Here is a 19,220-nt window from a genome sequence, read left to right on the forward strand (position 1 = left end):
TATATAGTGGTACTACTATAGACCAGTGCCCTATTCCCTATATAGTGGTACTACTATAGACCAGAGCCCAATTCCCTATATAGTGGTACTACTATAGACCAGAGCCCTATTCCCTATATAGTACACTACTATAGACCAGAGCCCTATTCCCTATATAGTGGTACTACTATAGACCAGAGCCCTATTCCCTATATGGTGGTACTACTATAGACCAGAGCCCTATTCCCTATATAGTGGTACTACTATAGACCAGAGCCCTATTCCCTATATAGTGGTACTACTATAGACCAATGCCCTATTCCCTATATAGTGGTACTACTATAGACCAGAGCCCTATTCCCTATATAGTGGTACTACTATAGACCAGAGCCCTATATAGTGGTACTACTATAGACCAGAGCCCTATATAGTGGTACTACTATAGACCAGAGCCCTATATAGTGGTACTACTATTGACCAGGAAACTGAGCCCATTATGACACATTGTAGAATGGATTACTGTGCAGAAACTTGGCCTGCAATTTGCTGTTTACATAAAATAATACATTGACTCTATAGGTCAAAGTTTCTGATGTTCGTGGGACACCTGTGTGTCTTGATCTATGGTTGAATTAGAATTGCAGCTGTCCCAACGTCTGTCTGTCTGTCTGTCTGTCGTTCCAGTGAGGGTTGACAAAAGTGTGCAAGTGACATTCAAAACAGTCCGAAGACTGGTCAGACCAGTGAAGTCTTGGTTTTGAGACTCGTCCTGTCATGGCGCATTCCGCACGGGACCGCACCTAAAGCAAATACTGAGGCGGCACGCAGCACAATAGGGGGACGGTCTGAAAACACGCCACTTTGATACAGCTACAACCGAAAGTTTTTTGGTTTTTTTTCGTAGCAGGTTAGAAGAATTTACGCCGCGGGTTTGGAGAAGAAACGTATCATGTTCGGAAAATTAGGTTAAGGTTAGGAAAAGAATTAACGTTTGCGAAATTCTTTCCTAACATGCTACAAAAATTCACTTCCGGCGAAGTACCGTGTTTTAGGGAGTCCCGTGTTGGAACAACTTTTACATGTCAAAGAGTGGTGATTTATGACTTGCCAATGTTTCTTCACGCATCGCAGCGCTTAAATCGGATAAACTCATGGTACCCATATGAATGGTCTGATACAGACAAAAAATGTCACAAAACACTTTTCCTAAAGCCAAAGGTAGTAAACAAATCATTCTCTCAACCGGTAAACTGGCTGTAACATTTCCCGACGTTAAAACACGCCTGGATAGACTTTGGTCGGCCCCATGGTCCCATGGCTGTCGAGGCTACAGGACGTTTTTTTCTTTCTTGTTTGATTATTTGTGTACGTGTGACTCGAGATTCTGGTGTTGTGTAACCGCTCAATCTCAGTTTCAATCACACAATGTTTCTCACGCGAATATCAGCGGGCGGTTTCATAGTGATAAGAGCAGCGCGCTGCGGCACCATACAAAGACGCAGCTTTTCCCCTCGAGTTGCAGAAGAGGGAGCGTCCAGATCTGAGGAAGGACCGATCATAAACTCGCGTCATGGGTAAGTCTCAACCGTGAGATATTAGTGCATTGACAATATCTCTGCTTTCAGGTTCTTTGGTTTATATTTCATTATCCTGCTGGCTTGTTCAGCTGAATTTGAAAGTTGTCATGCATTTGTCCAGTGTTTGAGTAAATAGCCAACAAGTGGTGTGATTTTGTGCTGATGCCTTAGTACTTCGTGTTGCTCTACTGCGTAAGATTTATGCAAACGCTATAATGACAAAACCACTCCGTTTTTTTATTAATTAAAGCAGATTATTGTGATCAGCATTATTGAACTTGGACAGCTTTATACAATAGTTCCGTTGTAGTTTAACAAACACAATGGATGTATTGTCAGTTGTGGAAACATTCAAATATACCTTCATAGAAAATGAGTCAAGTAAAATTGAAATGTCTCCACTAAAATACTACTTGAAAAAGTTGTAAAGTATTTTGTTTTAAATATACTCAAGTATCAAAAGTATAAGTAAATAATTGCTAAACAAAAAAATAATAATACTTAATTATCAAAAGTATAAATCATTTCAAACATCCTCCTATTTTCTAGTTTTTTATTTACAGATGGTCTTGAAGTGAGCCCCTGGCTATCTACAGTGAGGGAAAGTATTTGATCCCCTGCTGATTTTGTACTTTTGCCCACTGACAAAGAAATGATCCGTCTATAATTTTAATGGTGGGTTTATTTGAACAGTGAGAGACAGAATAACAACAAAAATATCAAGAAAAATGCATGTCAAAAATGTTATAAATTGATTTGCATTTCAATGAGGGAAATATGTATTTAACCATCTCTCAATCAGAAAGATTTCTGGGTCTCCGGTGTCTTTTATAAAGGTAACGAGCTGAGATTAGGAGCACACTCTTAAAGGGAGTGCTCCTCATCTGTTTGTTACCTGTATAAAAGACACCTGTCCACAGAAGCAATCAATCAATCAGATTCCAAACTCTCCACCATGGCCAAGACCAAAGAGCTCTCCAAGTATGTCAGGGACAAGATTGTAGACCTACACAAGGCTGGATTGGGCTACAAAACCATCGCCAAGCAGCTTGGTGAGAAGGTGACAACAGTTGGTGCGATTATTAAACACAAAAGAACTGTCAATCTCCCTCAGCCTGGGGTTCCATGCAAGATCTCACCCTAGAACTCCCTAGAAAGGCCAAAACCTAGGAAGAAACCAAGAGAGGAACCAGGCTATGAGGGGTGACCAGTCCTCTTCTGGCTGTGCCGGGTGGAGATTATAGCAGAACGTGGCCAAGATATTCAAATGTTCATAAATTACCAGCAGGGTCAGATATGAATGATCACAGTAGTTGTAGAGGGTGCAGCAAGTCAGCACCTCAGGAGTAAATGTCAGCTGGCTTTTCATAGCCGATCATTCAGAGTATCTCTACCACTCCTGCTGTCTCTAGGGAGTTGAAAACAGCATGTCTGGGAGAGGTAGCACGTCCGGTGAACAGGTCAGGATTCCATAGCCGCAGGCAAAACAGTTAACTGGAGCAGCAGCATGGCCAGGTGGACTGGGGACAGCAAGGAGTCATTATGCCAGGTAGTCCTGAGGCATGGTCCTAGGGCTCAGGTCCTCAGAGAGAGAGAAAGAAAGAGAATTAGAGAGAGCATACTTAAATTCACACAGGACACCGGATAAGACAGGAGAAGTACTCCAGATATATAACTGACCCTAGCCCCCGACACATAAACTACTGCAGCATAAATACTGGAGGCTGAGACAGGAGGGGTCAGGAGACACTGTGGCCCCATCCGATGATACCCCCAGACAGGGCCAAACAGGAAGGATATAACCCCGCCCACTTTGCCAAAGCACAGCCCCCACACCACTAGAGGGATATCTTCAACCACCAACTTACCATCCTGAGACAAGGCCGAGTATAGCCCACAAAGATCTCCGCCATGGAGATGGAAACATTATGCTTTGGGGGTGTTTTTCTGCTAAGGGAACAGGACAACTTCACCGCATCAAAGGGACGATGGATGGGGCCATGTACCATCAAATCTTGGGTGAGAACCTCTTTCCCTCAGCCAGGGCATTGAGAATGGGTCGTGGATGGGTATTCCAGCATGACAATGACCCAAAACACACAGCCAAGGCAACAAAGGAGTGGCTCAAGAAGAAGCACATTAAGGTCCTGGAGTGGCCGAGCCAGCCTCGAGACCATAATCCCATAGAAAATCTGTGGAGGGAGCTGAAGGTTCGAGTTTCAGAACGTCAGGCTCGAAACCTTAATGACTTGGAGAAGATCTGCAAAGAGGAGTGGGACAAAATCCCTCCTGAGATGTGTGCAAACCTGGTGGCCATCTACAAGAAATGTCTGACCTCTCTGATTGCCAACAAGGATTTTGCCACCAAGTACTAAGTCATGTTTTTCAGAGGGGTCAAATACAGTAGTGCACTACCCTATTGGACCCTGGTCAACAGTAGTGCACGACCCTATGGACCCTGGGCAACAGTAGTGCACGACCCTATGGACCCTGGGCAACAGTAGTGCACTACCCTATTGGACCCTGGTCAACAGTAGTGCACTACCCTGGTCAACAGTAGTGCACTACCCTATGGACCCTGGTCAACAGTAGTGCACTACCCTATGGACCCTGGTCAACAGTAGTGCACTACCCTATGGACCCTGGTCAACAGTAGTGCACTACCCTATGGACCCTGGTCAACAGTAGTGCACTACCCTATGGACCCTGGTCAACAGTAGTGCACTACCCTATGGACCCTGGTCAACAGTAGTGCACTACCCTATGGACCCTGGTCAACAGTAGTGCACTACCCTATGGACCCTGGTCAACAGTAGTGCACTACCCTATGGACCCTGGTCAACAGTAGTGCACTACCCTATGGACCCTGGTCAACAGTAGTGCACTACCCTATGGACCCTGGTCAACAGTAGTGCACTACCCTATGGACCCTGGTCAACAGTAGTGCACTACCCTATGGACCCTGGTCAACAGTAGTGCACTACCCTATGGACCCTGGTCAACAGTAGTGCACTACCCTATGGACCCTGGTCAACAGTAGTGCACTACCCTATGGACCCTGGTCAACAGTAGTGCACTACCCTATTGGACCCTGGGCAACAGTAGTGCACTACCCTATTGGACCCTGGTCAACAGTAGTGCACGACCCTATGGACCCTGGGCAACAGTAGTGCACTACCCTATGGACCCTGGGCAACAGTAGTGCACTACCCTATTGGACCCTGGTCAACAGTAGTGCACTACCCTATTGGACCCTGGTCAACAGTAGTGCACTACCCTATTGGACCCTGGTCAACAGTAGTGCACTACCCTGGTCAACAGTAGTGCACTACCCTATGGACCCTGGTCAACAGTAGTGCACTACCCTGGGCAACAGTAGTGCACTACCCTATGGACCCTGGGCAACAGTAGTGCACTACCCTATTGGACCCTGGTCAACAGTAGTGCACTACCCTATTGGACCCTGGTCAACAGTAGTGCACTACCCTATTGGACCCTGGGCAACAGTAGTGCACTACCCTATGGACCCTGGGCAACAGTAGTGCACTACCCTATGGACCCTGGTCAACAGTAGTGCACTACCCTATGGACCCTGGTCAACAGTAGTGCACTACCCTATGGACCCTGGTCAACAGTAGTGCACTACCCTATGGACCCTGGTCAACAGTAGTGCACTACCCTATGGACCCTGGTCAACAGTAGTGCACTACCCTATTGGACCCTGGTCAACAGTAGTGCACTACCCTGGTCAACAGTAGTGCACTACCCTGGTCAACAGTAGTGCACTACCCTATTGGACCCTGGTCAACAGTAGTGCACTACCCTATGGACCCTGGTCAACAGTAGTGCACTACCCTATGGACCCTGGTCAACAGTAGTGCACTACCCTATTGGACCCTGGTCAACAGTAGTGCACTACCCTATGGACCCTGGGCAACAGTAGTGCACTACCCTATGGACCCTGGTCAACAGTAGTGCACTACCCTATGGACCCTGGTCAACAGTAGTGCACTACCCTATTGGACCCTGGTCAACAGTAGTGCACTACCCTATGGACCCTGGTCAACAGTAGTGCACTACCCTATGGACCCTGGTCAACAGTAGTGCACTACCCTATGGACCCTGGTCAACAGTAGTGCACTACCCTATGGACCCTGGTCAACAGTAGTGCACTACCCTATGGACCCTGGTCAACAGTAGTGCACTACCCTATGGACCCTGGTCAACAGTAGTGCACTACCCTATGGACCCTGGTCAACAGTAGTGCACTACCCTATTGGACCCTGGTCAACAGTAGTGCACTACCCTATTGGACCCTGGTCAACAGTAGTGCACTACCCTATTGGACCCTGGTCAACACTAGTGCACTACCCTATGGACCCTGGTCAACAGTAGTGCACTACCCTATGGACCCTGGTCAACAGTAGTGCACTACCCTATGGACCCTGGTCAACAGTAGTGCACTACCCTATGGACCCTGGTCAACAGTAGTGCACTACCCTATGGACCCTGGTCAACAGTAGTGCACTACCCTATGGACCCTGGTCAACAGTAGTGCACTACCCTATTGGACCCTGGTCAACAGTAGTGCACTACCCTATTGGACCCTGGTCAACAGTAGTGCACTACCCTATTGGACCCTGGTCAACAGTAGTGCACTACCCTATTGGACCCTGGTCAACAGTAGTGCACTACCCTATTGGACCCTGGTCAACAGTAGTGCACTACCCTATTGGACCCTGGTCAACAGTAGTGCACTACCCTATTGGACCCTGGTCAACAGTAGTGCACTACCCTATTGGACCCTGGTCAACAGTAGTGCACTACCCTATTGGACCCTGGTCAACAGTAGTGCACTACCCTATTGGACCCTGGTCAACAGTAGTGCACTACCCTATTGGACCCTGGTCAACAGTAGTGCACTACCCTATTGGACCCTGGTCAACAGTAGTGCACTACCCTATTGGACCCTGGTCAACAGTAGTGCACTACCCTATGGGACCCTGGTCAACAGTAGTGCACTACCCTATGGACCCTGGTCAACAGTAGTGCACTACCCTATTGGACCCTGGTCAACAGTAGTGCACTACCCTATTGGACCCTGGTCAACAGTAGTGCACTACCCTATTGGACCCTGGTCAACAGTAGTGCACTACCCTATGGGACCCTGGTCAACAGTAGTGCACTACCCTATGGGACCCTGGTCAACAGTAGTGCACTACCCTATGGGACCCTGGTCAACAGTAGTGCACTACCCTATGGACCCTGGTCAACAGTAGTGCACTACCCTATGGACCCTGGTCAACAGTAGTGCACTACCCTATTGGACCCTGGTCAACAGTAGTGCACTACCCTATTGGACCCTGGTCAACAGTAGTGCACTACCCTATTGGACCCTGGTCAACAGTAGTGCACTACCCTATTGGACCCTGGTCAACAGTAGTGCACTACCCTATTGGACCCTGGTCAACAGTAGTGCACTACCCTATTGGACCCTGGTCAACAGTAGTGCACTACCCTATTGGACCCTGGTCAACAGTAGTGCACTACCCTATTGGACCCTGGTCAACAGTAGTGCACTACCCTATTGGACCCTGGTCAACAGTAGTGCACTACCCTATTGGACCCTGGTCAACAGTAGTGCACTACCCTATTGGACCCTGGTCAACAGTAGTGCACTACCCTATGGACCCTGGTCAACAGTAGTGCACGACCCTATTGGACCCTGGTCAACAGTAGTGCACGATAAAGGGAATGGGGTGCCATGTGGAACACTGTCACAGTAATAATACAGTAATACGTTCTTAGAAAAGAAGGTGCTATCTAGAACCAAAAAGGGGTTTTCAGCTGTTCTCATAGAATAACCCTTTTGAAAAAAACAAAAACATTTTGTGTTCAGGGTAGAACCCTTTTTGGATCCAGGTGGAACCATTTTCGGTTTCAAGAAGAACCCTTTTTGGTTCCGGGTGGAACTCTTTTGGGTTCCAAAAAGGGTTCTACCTGTAACCAAAAAGGGTTCTCCTACGGCGACAGCCACAGAACCCCTTTGGAACCCTTTTTGATTGAGTAAAAACCAGATGACAACACATTCATAATGAAATGTAACTTGATGTGTAGTGTTGTTTTAGGGAAACAATTATGACTGATCCATCCACCACCTTATCGTGTGTGTGTGTGTGTGTGTGTGTGTGTGTGTGTGTGTGTGTACCAGCTCAGAAGACAGTGCTGATTGTGTACGCCCATCAGAGTGGGGAGTCCTTTAACTCGGCAGCGAAGGATGTTGCCGTGGAAGCCCTCAGACAGCAGGGCTACAAGGTTGTTGTGTCTGACCTTTACGCCATGAACTTCAGAGCCTCCGCCACAATGGAGGATATTATAGGTACACACACACATGCTCACACACGCCAACAAACTACACACACACACGCCAACACACACATGCTCACACACGCCAACACACGTGCCAACAAACTACACACACACACGCCAACACACACACGCTCACACACGCCAACACACGTGCCAAACAAACTACACACACGCTTGACGTTGCTGCTGTTCTGTCCCTTTGCCAGGTGAGGTGAAAAACCCGGAGCACTTCAAGTACGGAGAGGAGACCATGCATGCCTGGAAGGAGGGTCGACTCAGTGATGACATCATAGCTGAGCAGCGGAAAGTGGAGGCGGCGGAGCTCGTCATCTTCCAGGTCAGAGGTCACACACTCTTCCCAATCCCGCTCTCTCTCTCCTCTCTTTCTCCCTCTCTCTCTTTCCCTCTTTTTCTCTCTTTCACTCTCTCCCCTCTCTCTCTTTCTGTCTCCCTCCCCTCCCCCAACCTCTCTCTCTGTCTCTCCTTCGACTGTGCCCTGCTGCGTTTTAAATTCTCCACCTTTCTCCCCAAAGTATTTAAGCCTACACTCCCCATCATAGTCTTAACAGTGATTGGATTGTTGTGGATGGAGTGTCAACCACCTCTCTCTCCTCATCAGTTCCCTATGTACTGGTTCAGCGTTCCAGCCATCATGAAGGGCTGGATAGACAGAGTTCTGACTCAAGGCTTTGCCTTCTCGCTGCAGAAGATGTACAACAATGGAATATTCAAGGTTTGACCTTTTGACCCTTCTGTTTCATGTCTTTAGTTCCAGTGGCCTGTGTTAGGTGTCATACCCATTGACAATGAGCAGGAAGAGTTCATGCCATGTATGGGCCCGGATCAGGAGGTTTCGATGTAAATGCAATGCTCCCACCTAATCAAGTCCCCACTTGTGACTGAAAACAAGGGTAGAGATGCCAATTGAAAAGCTCTCTGTTCAAAACGTAGATAGCTGGCTATATGACATAAAATGCTGTATAAAATAGCTATAAGACTATAAAGGTGCATTACCTGTAAAGCTATCAGTCACTAGTGGAAACATTTACAACTGAAATTAAGTTACGTTATCTTTGTTCATGTATTTTACCTCAGACAATCTGGTAGTAAGTTTGCCAGCTAGAACTCCTAGTAGTTTATGCTAACTAGCTAGCTGGCTAGCATTAACTGCTAGTGAATTTGCTAGCTGGCTAGCATTAACTGCTAGTGAATTTGCTAGCTAGCAAGTTAGCATAAACTAGCGCTAACTGGGCTAGTCATTGTCTAAATGTCAGGTAGAACCACATTCATAACCATCAAGGGGTAACTAGCCCCCAACACACTCAACCAACATCTTATTACTTTACTACTTTACAAAAAATTATCTACATTTTTCTCTCTAAAAAAATGGATTATTTAAGGCTTTCTTACATATATATATAAACAGAGATCTAACTTCATTGGAATATATCTACAACTTTTTCAACATTTCAAAAAAATTAGATCAATTTACCACAATCGTTTTGTTGAATTGTCTCAAAATTGTGGTGACATTGAGGACATTTTTTTGTTCAGCAGAACAGTGACAGCCTGAGAAAGTGTTGCGAAAATAATTTGGTGACATCTTGTGGTCTTTATGTGAATTTACAGCTAGTTACCCCCTACTACCCTACACAGTTTAAAATAGCCATAATGTAGGGGGTCCACCACTCTGCCCAAAGTGGGTAAACACGCACGTTGGTGATGAAATGTAACTTCCATATGCTATAAAATACATTTTACCAAGACAAATATGATTCTTCATGTTCTGAATGGTTATTCAAAGCGGAATGAAGTCGGGACCTGCAATTGAATAGCAATGGACAGATGCATTCATTTCCTGATTCCGTTTTGTTCACGTTAATATACCGCTAGTTTGCGTTACTGCGTGACAGTAGGATGTTCTAGATTACACAGATTGAACGTGCGCCAGCCTGAATGAGCACGTCTAGTCTAGCTGACACAATGCTATTCTCTAACTTCGTCTAGTCTAGCTGACCTAATGCTATTCTCTAACATCGTCTAGTCGAGCTGACCTAATGCTATTCTCTAACATCGTCTAGTCTAGCTGACCTAGTGCTATTCTCTAACATCGTCTAGTCTAGCTGACACAATGCTATTCTCTAACATCGTCTAGTCTAGCTGACCTAATGCTATTCTCTAACATCCTCTAGTCTAGCTGACACAATGCTATTCTCTAACATTGTCTAGTCTAGCTGACACAATGCTATTCTCTAACATCGTCTAGTCTAGCTGACACAATGCTATTCTCTAACATTGTCTAGTCTAGTTGACACAATGCTATTCTATAACATCGTCTAATCTAGCTGACACAATGCTATTCTATAACATCGTCTAGTCTAGCTGACCTAATGCTATTCTCTAACATCGTCTAGTCTAGCTGACCTAATGCTATTCTCTAACATCCTCTAGTCTAGCTGACACAATGCTATTCTCTAACTTCGTCTAGTCTAGCTGACACAATGCTATTCTCTAACATCGTCTAGTCTAGCTGACACAATGCTATTCTCTAACATCATCTAGTCTAGCTGACACAATGCTATTCTCTAACTTCGTCTAGTCTAGCTGACCTAATGCTATTCTCTAACATCCTCTAGTCTAGCTGACACAATGCTATTCTCTAACTTCGTCTAGTCTAGCTGACACAATGCTATTCTCTAACTTCGTCTAGTCTAGCTGACACAATGCTATTCTCTAACATCGTCTAGTCTAGCTGACACAATGCTATTCTCTAACATCATCTAGTCTAGCTGACACAATGCTATTCTCTAACTTCGTCTAGTCTAGCTGACCTAATGCTATTCTCTAACATCCTCTAGTCTAGCTGACCTAATGCTATTCTCTAACATCCTCTAGTCTAGCTGACCTAATGCTATTCTCTAACATCCTCTAGTCTAGCTGACCTAATGCTATTCTCTAACATTGTCTAGTCTAGCTGACCTAAAGCTATTCTCTAACATCCTCTAGTCTAGCTGACCTAATGCTATTCTCTAACATCCTCTAGTCTAGCTGACCTAATGCTATTCTCTAACATTGTCTAGTCTAGCTGACCTAATGCTATTCTCTAACATCCTCTAGTCTAGCTGACCTAATGCTATTCTCTAACATCCTCTAGTCTAGCTGACCTAATGCTATTCTCTAACATCCTCTAGTCTAGCTGACCTAACGCTATTCTCTAACATCCTCTAGTCTAGCTGACCTAATGCTATTCTCTAACATCCTCTAGTCTAGCTGACCTAATGCTATTCTCTAACATCCTCTAGTCTAGCTGACCTAATGCTATTCTATAACATCCTCTAGTCTAGCTGACACAATGCTATTCTCTAACATTGTCTAGTCTAGCTGACCTAATGCTTTTCTCTAACATCCTCTAGTCTAGCTGACCTAATGCTATTCTATAACATCCTCTAGTCTAGCTGACACAATGCTATTCTCTAACAGCGTCTAGTCTAGCTGACCTAATGCTATTCTCTAACATCCTCTAGTCTAGCTGACCTAATGCTATTCTCTAACATCCTCTAGTCTAGCTGACCTAACGTTCTTTTCCTGATTTTTCACTACTTTTTTTTCTCTGGCCTCCATTGATTGAATCACCCTGATTTTGTCCATCCTACATGGGTATAAAACATCCTACAAGGGTAAAAAACAAACAAAAAAAAACATTTTGAACAGATTATGACAGAGACATGAGGTTTGGACCATTGGTTTTTGTTTGAGCATTACCTACACAATTAATATAGTGTTTTACCCATTGGTCAAATTATGTGTTTTTGTTTGGACACCCTACATAATATCTACCTTATGAAATGACACACTGCTCTCATTCAGTTCAGGCTATATTGCTTCGAGGTTAAGGGTAAATGGTGTTTTGGTGGAACGAATAGGGCCTCTGTTTTTTAATTGTACCTTTTTATTTAACTAGGCAAGTCAGTTAAGAACAAATTCTTATTTTCAATGACGGCCTAGGAACAGTGGGTCAACTGCCTGTTCAGGGGCAGAACGACAGATTTGTACCTTGTCAGCTCGGGGGTTTGAACTTGCAACCTTTCGGTTGCTAGTCCAACGCTCTAACCACTAGGCTACGCTGCCGCCCCTCCACTCTAACCACTAGGCTACGCTGCCGCCCCTCCACTCTAACCACTAGGCTACCCTGCCCCCCCTCCACTCTAACCACTAGGCTACCCTGCCGCCCCTCCACTCTAACCACTAGGCTACGCTGCCGCCCCTCCACTCTAACCACTAGGCTACGCTGCCGCCCCTCCACTCTAACCACTAGGCTACGCTGCCGCCCCTCCACTCTAACCACTAGGCTACGCTGCCGCCCCTCCACTCTAACCACTAGGCTACGCTGCCGCCCCTCCACTCTAACCACTAGGCTACGCTGCCGCCCCTCCACTCTAACCACTAGGCTACGCTGCCGCCCCTCCACTCTAACCACTAGGCTACCCTGCCGCCCCTCCACTCTAACCACTAGGCTAACCTGCCGCCCCTCCACTCTAACCACTAGGCTACGCTGCCGCCGCTCCACTCTAACCACTAGGCTACCCTGCTGTTGGGAGTTACACTTCATACTCTTTATCATTTTACAGGACAAGAAAGCCATGTTGTCGTTCAGCACTGGGTCTATGCAGACTATGTACCGCCCTGACGGCCTCAACGGAGACATTAACGTCACACTGTGGCCCCTACAGGTAACGCAGGATGACAGCCAGGGGGGGAAGAGTTAAGATGTGACACCCCCCAAAAAAATATTTTGCTGTATTTGCTTCTCATAGATTGAGAAGACAATCAAGTGGCTTTGGGGATACTTGTGTGTCTCAAAATGAGTTTCCTCATACATTTTTATGCTTCAAGGTTATCTCCAAATACCAAGTATTTCCAATGTGTTTCATTTAGTTTTGGGTTTGCATTTTTTGGGGGTTTATTTTATTGGTTCCATTGTAGCATATTGTGCAAACTAAACCAAGCGCAGTTCAAGTATTTGCTACATGTATTTGACCCAGACTCCTCTCCTCTCTCCTCCACGTCCCTCCATCCTTCCAGAATGGCGTGCTTCACTTCTGTGGATTTCAGGTGCTAGCCCCCCAGGTGTTCTGGTGTCCGGGACACAACCCCCCCGCGACTCGGACAGCCATGCTGGATGGCTGGAGGGCCAGGCTGAAGACCCTGCTGGTCGAGCGACCCCTGACCTTTGCCCCCAGCGAGATGTTTGACCTGACCTTCCCCGGAGGCTTCGTGCTGCGGCCTGAGGTCAGGGCGGAGCAGAGCACCCGCCCCCACGGCATCACCACCGGACACCACTTGGGGAAACCCCTCCCCCCTGACAACCAGCTGAAGGCTGATGACCCCTCCCCCCTGACAACCAGCTGAAGGCTGATGACCCCTCCCCCCTGACAACCAGCTGAAGGCTGATGACCCCTCCCCCCTGACAACCAGCTGAAGGCTGATGACCCCTCCCCTGACAACCAGCTGAAGGCTGATGACCCCTCCCCCCTGGCAACCAGCTGAAGGCTGATGACCCCTCCCCCCTGGCAACCAGCTGAAGGCTGATGACCCCTCACCCCTGGCAACCAGCTGATGACTGATGACCCCTCACCCCTGGCAACCAGCTGATGACTCCTCCCCCTGACAACCAGCTGAAGGCTGATGACTCCTCCCCCTGACAACCAGCTGATGACTCCTCCCCCTGACAACCAGCTGATGACTCCTCCCCCTGACAACCAGCTGATGACTCCTCCCCCTGACAACCAGCTGATGACTCCTCCCCCTGACAACCAGCTGATGACTCCTCCCTCTGACAACCAGCTGATGACTCCTCCCTCTGACAACCAGCTGATGACTCCTCCCCCCTGACAACCAGCTGATGACCCCTCCCCCCTGACAACCAGCTGAAGGCTGATGACCCTTGGATAATTATTTCTCCAATAGAATCCAGAGAGTGTCCTTCAGTGGAAGCTTCTCTAACATCAGATATGTAAAGTGCGGTGTCCCTCAGGGTAGTTGCCTTGGGCCAGTTACTCTTCTCTATTTTTACAAATGATTTGCCACTGGTCTTAAACACAAAGCTAGAATCACTACGTATGCAGATGATTCCACACTCTACACATCAGTATCAGGTGTTTAATAATAAAAACATTCTCTAAGACCTAAACCTCAGCTGGAGTTGTGTAAAGGGTTGTGACCATTGAGCAAGTTGAGGAAGCTAAATTCATACTTATAAACTGGGTGCTTCGAGCCCTGAATGCTGATTGGCTAACAGCCGTGGTATACCACGGATATAACAAAACATTTATTTGGACTCTTCTAATTACGTTGGTAACCAGTTTATAATAGCAATAAGGCACCTTGGGGGGTTGTGGTAAATGGCCAATATTCCACGGCTAAAGGCTGTATCCAAGAACTCTGTGTTGCGTCGTGCTTAAGAACAGCCCTTAGCCGTCGTAAATTGTCCATAAACCACATCCCCCCCTCGCGCCTCATTGCTTAAGTATAACAGTGGATGGTCAGATATTATGGTCAAGTCAAATTGACAGAGTTGTCGTGAAGATGGGGAGAGGTATGTCTGTTATAAAAAGATGTTCTGCGTTTTTGAAACATCAATAAACTGCACTAGTTGTTCAGACTCTGGTCTTGTCTCATGTTGATTACTGTCCGGTAATATGGTCAGGTGGAGCAAAGGAGGGATCTAGCAAAGCTACCCTCTTTAAAGGTGCTATCTAGAAACTAAAAACCATTTTGAACCAAAGGAGAACCCTTTGAAGAATGCTTGTTGGTTACAGGTAGAACTCTTTTGGTTCCAATAAGCCTCAGGAAGAACCTTTTCATACCTGGAACCAAAAATGGTTTTCACCTAGAACCAAAAAGGGTTCTCCTATGTGGACAGTTGAAGAACGGTTTTGGAGCCCTATTTTCTAAGAGAGAACAGCTGTCTCAAAACAGAGCAGCACGCCTTGCCCTGAACGCCTTGCCCTGAACGCCTTGCCCTGAACGCCTTGCCCTGGACGCCTTGCCCTGAACGCCTTGCCCTGAACGCCTTGCCCTGAACTACACGTACAGAACTAACATCAGCAACATGCATCCCAGTCTTTCCTGGTTGAGGGTTGACAAGAGATGAACTGCTTCTCTTCTATTTGTTTTAATGATAAATACTACTGGAATGAACATTCCAGATTGTTTGCGTAATCAAATAACACCCAGCAGAGACACCCCATACATACCCCACAAAGACATGCCACCAGGGGTCTCTTCACAGTCCCCAAGTCCAGAACTAATTCAAGGCAATACACGGTTTTATACAGAGCCATGATTGCATGGAACTCCCTTCCCTTTAAAAAACGGATTAAAATTAAAAACAACTCATGGGAGGAGGACACACAAACATTTGTTTTTAGTTGTATTGTTGGGAACCCCTCCTCCATGACAACCAGGTGAAGGCTGGTAACCCCTCCTCCCTGATAACCAGCTGAAAGCTGATAACCCCTCCCTCTGATAACCAGCTGAAAGCTGATAACCCCTCCCTCTGATAACCAGGTGAAGGCTGATAACCCCTCCTCCCTGATAACCAGCTGAAGGCTGGTAACCCCTCCCTCTGATAACCAGCTGAAGGCTGGTAACCCCTCCCTCTGATAACCAGCTGAAAGCTGATAACCCCTCCCTCTGATAACCAGCTGAAAGCTGATAACCCCTCCCTCTGATAACCAGCTGAAGGCTGGTAACCCCTCCCTCTGATAACCAGCTGAAAGCTGATAACCCCTCCCTCTGATAACCAGCTGAAAGCTCATAACCCCTCCTCCCTGATAACGAGCTGAAAGCTGATAACCCTTCCTCCCTGATGACCCCTCCTCCCTGATAACCAGCTGAAAGCTGATAACCCCTCCCTCTGATAACCAGCTGAAAGCTGATAACCCCTCCCTGACAACCAGCTGAAGGCTGGTAACCCCTCCTCCTTGACAACCAGGTGAAGGCTGATAACCCCTCCCTCTGATAACCAGCTGAAGGCTGGTAACCCCTCCCTCTGATAACCAGCTGAAAGCTGATAACCCCTCCCTCTGATAACCAGCTGAAAGCTGATAACCCCTCCCTCTGATAACCAGCTGAAGGCTGGTAACCCCTCCCTCTGATAACCAGCTGAAAGCTGATAACCCCTCCCTCTGATAACCAGCTGAAAGCTCATAACCCCTCACTTTGATAACCAGCTGAAAGCTGATAACCCTCCCTCTGATAACCAGCTGAAGGCTGGTAACCCCTCCTCCCTGATAACCAGCTGAAGGCTGGTAACCCCTCCTCCCTGATAACCAGCTGAAGGCTGGTAACCCCTCCTCCCTGATAACCAGCTGAAGGCTGGTAACCCCTCCTCCCTGATAACCAGCTGAAGGCTGGTAACCCCTCCTCCCTGATAACCAGCTGAAAGCTGATAACCCCTCCCTCTGATAACCAGCTGAAAGCTGATAACCCCTCCCTCTGATAACCAGCTGAAAGCTGGTAACCCCTCCTCCCTGATAACCAGCTGAAAGCTGGTAACCCCTCCTCCCTGATAACCAGCTGAAAGCTGGTAACCCCTCCTCCCTGATAACCAGCTGAAAGCTGGTAACCCCTCCTCCCTGATAACCAGCTGAAAGCTGGTAACCCCTCCTCCCTGATAACCAGCTGAAAGCTGGTAACCCCTCCCTCTGATAACCAGCTGAAAGCTGGTAACCCCTCCTCCCTGATAACCAGCTGAAGGCTGGTAACCCCTCCTCCCTGATAACCAGCTGAAAGCTGGTAACCCCTCCTCCCTGATAACCAGCTGAAAGCTGATAACCCCTCCCCCTGATAACCAGCTGAAAGCTGGTAAGCCCTCCTCCCTGATAACCAGCTGAAAGCTGGTAACCCCTCCTCCCTGATAACCAGCTGAAAGCTGATAACCCCTCCCTCTGATAACCAGCTGAAAGCTGGTAACCCCTCCTCCCTGATAACCAGCTGAAAGCTGAGGATAGTAAAGGGGAAACTGTTTGACATCAACAAAACCAGGGTTGTAAAATTCTAGTAACTTTCCCCAAAATCCCAGGTTTTCCAGAACTCCTGATTGGTTGATAATGGGTTTGCCATTTGACATCAACTCAACGTCCATATCACAGGAGACTGCTGCTCATAATGATGACCGTAACGGAGCAAATGGAACGGCATCAAACACCTGGAAACCATGGAAACCACTTGTTAGATGGTATTTGGTACCATTCCAAAGATTCCGCTCCAGTCATTACCACGAGCCCATCCTCCCCAATTGAGGTGCCACCAACCTCCTGTGGGTGCATACACAGTTTTGATAACCTCATAGAACCAACCTGATCTCAGGGCCTCCTTGAGATGAAACAGAATGGTGAGCTATCGCATGATCAGGCTCGTTCATGAGAATACAGTTTGGATTATGTCAAAGTGCAAAATTCTGGAAACTTTCCTCCCCAAAAATGCTGAAGTTTTCCAGAAATCCCAGCTGGAAGATTCTGGGAATCAGGATGGTATAAGTAGGAAATCCAACCTGGATTTCTGGAAAACCTGGTGACTGCGATTGTTACAGAGGCTGGCAAGTCAACTACACACACTACACTGTAAAGTTACTGTATAATAATAATAGCAGTAGATTACTGTGTTGTATTATCCTCATTCTGTACCACCATGTACTAAAGCACTGCTGATATCTGAATACCTGTATATGTTATACAGCCAATACTATTAGTACATACTTATAATAAAACAATAAATAATAAATAAATAATAGAGCTGGGTTTGACTTTCACATGGCAATAACACTCCAATCAGAGCACGGATTAAACTTCTTCAAACCGTCCAACTACAGATTCTCTGTTGCCTGAAGGAGGGGGTGAGAGTGACTGAATAAAGGAGGGGGAGAGTGACTGAATAAAGGAGGGGGTGAGAGTGACTGAATAAAGGAGGGGGTGAGAGTGACTGAATAAAGGAGGGGGTGAGAGTGACTGAATAAAGGAGGGGGTGAGAGTGAATGAATAAAGGAGGGGGTGAGAGTGACTGAATAAAGGAGGGGGTGAGAGTGACTGAATAAAGGAGGGGGTGAGAGTGACTGAATAAAGTAGGGGGGTGAGAGTGACTGAATAAAGGAGGGGGGGTGAGAGTGACTAAAAAAAGGAGGGGGTGAGAGTGACTGAATAAAGGAGGGGGAGAGTGACTGAATAAAGGAGGGGAGAGAGAGTGACTGAATAAAGGAGGGGGGGTGAGAGTGACTGAATAAAGGAGGGGTGAGAGTGACTGAATAAAGGAGGGGGTTGAGAGTGGCTGAATAAAGGAGGGGGGTGAGAGTGACTGAATAAAGGAGGGGGGGTGAGAGTGACTGAATAAAGGAGGGGGTGAGAGTGACTGAATAAAGGAGGGGGTTGAGAGTGACTGAATAAAGGAGGGGGTGAGAGTGACTGAATAAAGGAGGGGGTGAGAGTGACTGAATAAAGGAGGGGGTGAGAGTGACTGAATAAAGGAGGGGGGTGAGAGTGACTGAATAAAGGAGGGGGTGAGAGTGACTGAATAAAGGAGGGTGGGGTGAGAGTGAATGAATAAATGACCAGCTGATGGTACAGTCCCATAGTGCTGTTACCGAAGCCTACTTTGAAGGCCCAGAATAAGGAGGAGTGTGTCCACTGGGATCCTATTTCAATTAGTCTTATGTATGATTCCGTATGTAACTCTCTAGTGGGATGCCGCCCAAACAACATATCTATGATATTCCTATGTGAATCAATGTCATACTTTATCCCATGAAAGGGGTAGAAAATAGAGAGGATTTATGGAGATATAATGGGGTTTCTAGGACAAATCACTTGCTCATCAGCTCAGGTATCTGTCATAAACTAGACCAGACTGTCATGTTTTTAAAAAGATAGTGCTATCCGGTGATCTTTGGGACTTCCATACCCTAAATCCTAACCCTTACCCTAAAACTTAACCAGAGCCCTTACCCTAACATTAACCATTTTAAATGTCAATTCAAAGGGGTAAAGTCGAGTTGGAATGATCCAGAACAGCAAGTACCTTTAAAAAAAAAAGAAGGAAAGTAGACTGAGATCCTAGATATGTTCCAGAGATACAAACTCTGCGCAGACCTGCTCTAGGTTATAGCAGACTGTTAGCTACGTCTTTATCGTGTGGATTGGTGATTGGACGTTAAACACGCAAACGTTAAACACCGAGGCGTTGTAAAGATCTGATAATCTGCGCAGCCTGTGTGTCCCTGAACCGCACCCACTCGAATCA

General features: G+C 46.7%; 1 protein-coding gene across 1 annotated transcript; it reads left to right on the top strand.

Moving 5' to 3' along the window:
• The first annotated feature begins 1,447 nt into the window (after nt 1-1,447).
• On the top strand, nt 1,448-14,591 carry LOC135529909 (NAD(P)H dehydrogenase [quinone] 1-like). Its single transcript, XM_064958316.1, has 6 exons — nt 1,448-1,553; nt 7,768-7,935; nt 8,132-8,262; nt 8,545-8,658; nt 12,554-12,655; nt 13,008-14,591. The coding sequence occupies exons 1-6, from the start codon at nt 1,550-1,552 to the stop codon at nt 13,332-13,334; spliced, it is 846 nt and encodes a 281-aa protein (XP_064814388.1). The 5' UTR covers nt 1,448-1,549; the 3' UTR covers nt 13,335-14,591.
• The last annotated feature ends 4,629 nt before the right edge of the window (nt 14,592-19,220 follow it).

Source organism: Oncorhynchus masou, unplaced genomic scaffold (assembly GCF_036934945.1).
Source record: "Oncorhynchus masou masou isolate Uvic2021 unplaced genomic scaffold, UVic_Omas_1.1 unplaced_scaffold_1208, whole genome shotgun sequence".
Lineage (NCBI taxonomy): Eukaryota > Metazoa > Chordata > Actinopteri > Salmoniformes > Salmonidae > Oncorhynchus > Oncorhynchus masou.